The 6718-nt window shown below is 43.4% G+C and overlaps 1 protein-coding gene across 3 annotated transcripts in view; it reads left to right on the top strand.

Moving 5' to 3' along the window:
• Window positions 1–6718, top strand: part of LOC308295055 (ras-specific guanine nucleotide-releasing factor 2) — a gene marked incomplete at both ends in the record, with an annotated part of 76794 nt that overhangs the window by 22274 nt on the left and 47802 nt on the right. For all 3 annotated transcript variants that reach the window (XM_080738003.1, XM_080738001.1, XM_080738002.1), the window contains 4 exons: window positions 69–148; window positions 2729–2922; window positions 5456–5565; window positions 5803–5921. In XM_080738003.1, coding sequence (XP_080594129.1) covers window positions 69–148; window positions 2729–2922; window positions 5456–5565; window positions 5803–5921 — 503 coding nt within the window. The remainder of the gene's footprint in view (window positions 1–68; window positions 149–2728; window positions 2923–5455; window positions 5566–5802; window positions 5922–6718) is intronic.

Raw genomic sequence — 6718 nt, 5'->3', positions numbered from 1 at the left:
TCTTCTGATTGTGTGTTTGTTCTGTATACTTTTGTTTTGTTCTGTATATGTGTGCTGTATGTCCACAGTGAGACCATCATGTTCCTACATGAGATCTTCCACCAAGGCCTTAAGGCTCGGATAGCCAACTGGCCAACTCTGGTCCTGGGTAAGCTACTGTTACACACTGCACACAAAATAATTCACATGCAGACATAAATCGGGCATCAGCCTGTGCATACACTCTGCAACCCTGCCATCCCACTTCATCTCACACTGCTCCACGCAAGCTGTTTCTCGCTGATTCAACAGTGACATCACTATGTGGACCTGTAGAGCACCTCTCATTCAAACAGGTGTTTTGATGTCTAACTGCCGCCATGTCACACGCTTGAATAGAACATCTGACTCTTTTTCACTTCTTATCTCGTTCTGCGACATGCACACATGTTCTTGACCGGCAATCCGACAATGACCCACCAAAACACAAAGGCATGCCATCATTTCAGCCCCCCCCCCCCCCCCCCCCTCTCCCCCCTCGGCATAACAGATAAGCATCACCTAGGAGACAGACTGCTGCAGGGTGGATTGTTGAAAGACAAAGAGGCAAATTATATGTGACGTGTTCAGGGAGAGTGAGAGAAAGGGAGAAAGGGAGAGAGGAAGAGGGAGGGACAGAGAGAGGGAGCGAAGGTCTAGTGATTAAACACTTCCCTCTCAACTGATTTCCTCCCTTAGATTAGCTTGGCTGTCTGACACTTAGCTGAAAACACGCTACAGTGTTAGGCCTTTCACTGTGGTCTATATGCACATGATGCTTAGTACTCTTTGTACAGAATGCTCGAAAAAATACATGATAAGGCCATGCCTGATTATCCCTCAGTGTCCTTGTAGTTAGAGTGTCTGACCTGAGACTTGGAGGTCGGGGTTCGATCCCTGGCCGGGTCATACCAAAGACTTAAGTCCCTGCGACATACCAGCGTCATGTCCAGGGTGTGTACTTGTACATCAAGCTGCCTCATGCTACAGAAACAGGAGATATGCTCCTGCCCTATGGGCCTCATGGCTCGGCAAGGCTTACTTACTTTTACTGCTTATACCCTAACATACTCTAACCTGCAAAAAAGAGATCCGAGACCTGCACTTCATGAAGTATTCTCCTCATGATTTAAATGTTGCCATTGTTTGTTCTGGTGTAGTTTTGAGCTCATTCTTGTTGTCGACTCAGTCGACTTCATTACACAAGTCGACTCCCACCAGAGAAAGTCGAAAGTCGAAGTTGAAAAAAAAAGAAAATAATACTTTCTATTGTGAAAATAGCAGATCTACATGCTCAGCATGTAGATCGGCTATTTTCACAATTTCTGCCTCTATATATTTGACAATTTGGTCAATGTTTAATTTGCCATTTTAGAGGTATTAACCCATTTAGACCTAAGTCCGCCTGGAAAAAAGCCTTAAAAACCTATGGCCGATTGGAAAAATACCCCTAAAACCTGAGATTTTATGGAAAACTTCACAGAGGTGTCAACGTCTACTAAAACATTTATTTCTCAGCCTCTGTAGCAGCTAGAAACAAAATTTCAAAACTGTTTGATAGCTTACACCTTTGGCTTTCATGGGAAATTATTTGTCATGGTCCAGACCTTTATCATTTTTTAAAAAGAAATCTGCAAACTCAAAAATTGTAATAAATCTTATAAAACGTCTAATAGATAATATATTTCTCAGCCTATGTAGCTCATAGAAACATAATTAGCAAATATTTGAGACCTTACACCATAGGCCTTACACCATAGGCCACCACTTTGACAAGAAACAACAAGCACCAAAACTTTCTTATTGAATATATTCAATTCTAGTTGTTAGCTCCATATAACGGTAAATCTGGCGAGCGACATTTGTCATTATTATTATATGTGCGTGCGTGTGTGTGTGTGCGCCTGTGTATGTGAATGAATGAACCATATCATCATAATCATTTTATAAGTGTTATTACCTCCAGATAGCTGCAAATCTGTTGTTCTGGAGTTTGGGGTTGACTAGCTGTTCGGCTAACGTGTTGGTCTCGTCTCAAAGTGCATCCGTGAAAAGTAATCCAGTCCTCATGAAATCCATGAAACACTTCTTCATCATCGTCGTCGTTTTCAAACATATCACGTAACAATAACAATGCCAATTCCAGCGGGTCCGGTTTGCCTTCGCTCAACGCGTCTTTCATTTCGCCGCTATGAGAAGCTGTTCTTGTGCGCACTGGGATTCTCCGACAAATAAAGTTATGCAAAGCCAAAAAAAAAGCTTTGCTTTGGGAAGCATACGTCATCGCCTCCTGATGCATTTCATTGGCCACGAGACCAGAAGAGGGTAAAAACTACAGGAAACGCAGGAAACGCATTTTGCGTTCCCGGTCTGAAAGGATAAACAGCGTTTTGCGTTCCCGGCCTGAAAGGTAAAAACGCATTTTGCGTTCCCGGTCTAAATGGGTTAAAAGTCCTTAAAATTGGCACTTTAGAAATGTGATGATACCCTCTATAACCTTTATGTTGTTTGTTTACAGTTGAGTGAGAAAACAATGTTTCACATTAAGTTAATCATCTGGGGGGGGGGGGGGGGGGGGGTCGTGTGTGATGTGATGACGTCATCAAACGATAAAGTCGACTTTAACTCAACTTTTTACTGAGTCGAGTCGACTTGCAAAAATCAGTCGTTAATTAATGCCCTAGTTGTTGTGTGTGTTTCTTGCATACAGCCGACCTATTCGACATCCTGCTGCCAATGCTGAACATCTACCAGGAGTTTGTGCGTAACCACCAGTACAGCCTGCAAGTGCTGGCCAACTGCAAGCAGAACAGGGACTTTGACAAGCTGCTGAAGCAGTACGAATCCAACGCCGCCTGCGAGGGACGGATGCTGGAGACCTTCCTCACATACCCCATGTTCCAGGTGAGGAAACAACATCTACTTTCATTGTATGAGGTTCAGTGGTGGAAAAGGTACTCACATTGTTTACTAAAAGTATCAATACTGCAATATAGAAACACTCGGTTACAAGTAAAAGTCTGGAATTCAAAATGTACTTGGGTAAAGGTACAAAAGTGTTGGCATCAAAATATACTATGTACCAAAAGTAAAAGTACAAAATGTTTGAAAATAGAAGATCTACAAGCTCACTACGCGTCGCGATGCGACGCGTTGTGAGCTTGTAGATCGGCTATTTTCAGATTGCCAAGGTATAAAATCAGTATTTGAATAATGTATGTTTTATAATATAATCATTGATATCTGCTAAGTAACCAATAACTCAGGTTTTCAAATAAAAGTAGTGGATGGAGTAAAAAGTACAATATTTGGATCCAAGATGTAGTGGAGTAGAAGTAAAAGTACTGGAAACTGGAAACTGGAAACGCTCAAGTAAAGTACAGATACCTCAAAACTGTACTTAACACATATGGTGCCAACCCCGAGTTTCCCGAGTTTGTATTGGTACTACCGCTGTGCCAACCCCGAGTTTCCCGAGTTTGGGCCGTTTTTGAAAAAAAAAAAAGTTTTTTTTTTTAATTTTTTTTTTTTCAAAATATTTTTTGGGACCTCCAGAAATGTATTAGGCATGATCGCGATCGCGAAATTGCATGTTTAACCCCATACCAACTCATTCTTTCAAACATGGCAGCCATGTTTGTTTACATCTGAAGAAAACATAATGGCTGATAAATCATGAATGCCTGAACGGATTTCCAAGCGGATTTTTTTGTTTGAAAGCTGTGAACAGCATCTACACACGTGGTGCATCTAGGCATGGGCGTGCACTTTTTACACAATTGCACAATTACATGGAAGTCTATGGTAACCATGGCAACGCGAGACATTGAAGAGAAAAAGTGTTAAGTACAGTACTTAACTCTTTGAGTGCCTATCCCGAACTAGTTCGGGATATTCGGGATCAAAAACAATTTTTTATTTGCTATTTTACTTACCCCGAGCTGCTTGGAGCAACGTGGGTGGTCCCGGCTCGCCCAGCGCTCACCAACGAGAGACGCTAGATGCTCCGACGATTTATTCCATTGAAAATGGTTTAAAATAAAGTTTAGACCCCCCCCAATGTTCACCCAATGTTCATTGTAGGCGGCGCGACGTATTCCAGGGTGCCTATCCCGAACTAGTCCGGGATATTTAATGAAATGGAATAAAATGATAAGAGGCCTTCTGAAGCCTGGCCTGATTTTTCTAGCTACTAGCCGAAAGCTAGCAACGGCCCGGCCGGCCGTTATTTGCGAACGAAATCGCCAATCTCCGCCTAATCCAATGAAAGACCACATCTTTGAAGGCTTATATCTCTGGATTGTGTCTTTAGGGAAGCGGCGCGAGGTTTATTTACGGCGAAATCGCCCAAAAATGATCTTTTAGATGACAAAATGGGAATAGCCATTCTGTTAGCATTATCATCCGGGACATTTCCATGACGTGCATGAACGTGAGCATGTGAGGTCCTGGAAGGTGAGGTCCTGGAAGCTAAAGCGCTCGCCTATGAGAGATACCCTGGCATTCTATGGCCCCTAGAGGGCGCTGGCACCAAATGAGTTTTTAAGTAAATCTACTTACTTTACAACACTGATGAAGTTAGGGAGTGTCCAGCCCCAAGTATGAACAAAATGTCCATCTGCATAATTATTTTCATCCTCGTCATATTTTACGCTTGGTCGGGTACCTGTGGCGTCCACATGTTAAATACCGAAGGCAACCTTTTGAGTACTGTGGCAACAAGTGTAAACTTACCCTTATCCTGAACTTAAGGGTGCCCACACACCAAAGTACCTATGAGAGTGGAATCCGCGTTCCGCCAATGCATTTCAATGAGAGTGAAGCGGTTTCATGCCAGCAGAGGATTTCTGCAAAAAACGCTCCCTTATCATTGAAATGCATTGGCGGAACGCAGATTCCACTCTCATAGGTATTTTGGTGTGAGGGCACCCTAACCCCACACCAAACACTTACCATAAACTTCCCAGCCCAAACTCCTACCATTAACATTAGCCCTACCCCCAAAACCTTACCCTGACCTTATAAGCAAAAGTGCCAAACTATAACGTCAGAACTGCACATTGAGTCAACGTGAACCTTGTTGATGTGAGCTTGTAGATCGCCTATTTTCAGCATGCAACCAAGTGTAAAATCAGGCATTACGACGTCATTAAAGGCCTGCCAAAATACATTCTAAATTAAGTGATTTAGTCAGCTAAGATTGTATGAAATTTAGTCAACTAAAACTAGACTAACAAACTATTTCAAATGACTAAAATGTGACTGAAACTAAATGGAATTTTATTCGAAAGACTATAACACTGCTTTACATTGGACAGTGCTGCTCTGTCTTTCAGAACCTTATATGAAATGGACCCTCATTGACATTATATTATTGTCCTACTCTTTTGTTTTACTTTCCCCTTCTGTTGACACCTCCCATTCTGTCCTCTGACAGATCCCCCGCTATATCATCACGCTGCACGAATTGTTGGCACACACGCCTCATGAGCACGTGGAGCGCAAGAGTCTTGAATTTGCCAAATCCAAACTTGAGGAACTGTCCAGGTATGTCTAGGTCTTTGTCTCAGACGATTCAACCGCACTGACTCATTACATACTTTTTACCAATAATGTTTGCATTCTTCACGTGTGTGTGTGTGTGTGTGTGTGTGTGTGTGTGTGTGTGTGTGTGTGTGTGTGCGTGCGTGCGTGCGTGCGTGCGTGCGTGCGTGCGTGCGTGCGTGCGTGCGTGCGTGCGTGCGTGCGTGCGTGCGTGTGTGTGTACTGTATGTGTGTGGCTAGGGTGATGCATGATGAGGTGAGTGACACAGAGAACATCCGTAAGAACCTTGCCATAGAGAGGATGATCGTGGAGGGCTGTGACATTCTACTGGACACCAGTCAGACCTTCGTCAGACAGGGTGAGACTCTTAGGCCACGTTCAGACGACAACGGTCTCTAGAGCAGGGGTTTTCAAAGTGGGTAACGGGGCACGCTGGGGTGGCGTGACGGCAGTCCAGGGATGCCGCGAGATAATTTGATAATATTTGAAATTTATTTGGACACTTTGGACACCAAAATGGCAGTTATCTCAACGTTTTCCTCGCAACAAAATCACTAAAATATCGTCACTGTCGGGCAGAAACCTTGTATCTCCAAGTTTCAAATGTGTAGTCTTTTGGTAAAGCAAATCCCTGCTTCATCATACAAAACCAGTGAAAACAGCCGATCTACACACACACAACGCCTCGCGATGATGCGAGGCGTTGTGTGCGTGTAGATCGGTTGTTTTCACTGGTTTAGTAAATACAAAACGAACAGTTTTGGACATACAAGGTTTCCACCCGACATCGACGATATGCTAAGTATAAATATAAGGTGCTGGGAGTGAAAATTTAAAAAATATTTATGGGGTGCCCTGAGACCAAAAAAATTGGGAACCCCTGCTCTAGAGAGAACAGCAAAATGTTGCGTTCTCACTTCTTATTGTGCGTCGTGGAAACGCACTAACATTGAAAATGATGTAATGTGCACACCGTGACGCTAGGTTGCGGTCGACGCACAGATAGACGTTTGACGCCGCTTCCATTTCCTTGTTTACATTCACCATGGTAACATGGCTGCATGTAGTCTGCATGTGAGCCATGACATCACTTGATTTATCGTTTGTTGCGTTTCTGCTGTTCAGACGGTGACGCGAGGGGAAACCGTTGTCAAC

The sequence above is a fragment of the Nannobrachium achirus genome (genome assembly GCF_963921795.1).
Source record: "Nannobrachium achirus genome assembly, chromosome: 12".
Taxonomy (NCBI): Eukaryota; Metazoa; Chordata; class Actinopteri; order Myctophiformes; family Myctophidae; genus Nannobrachium; species Nannobrachium achirus.
The sequence above is the reverse complement of the archived record's forward strand: the minus strand, read 5'-3'. Positions and strand labels throughout refer to the sequence as shown.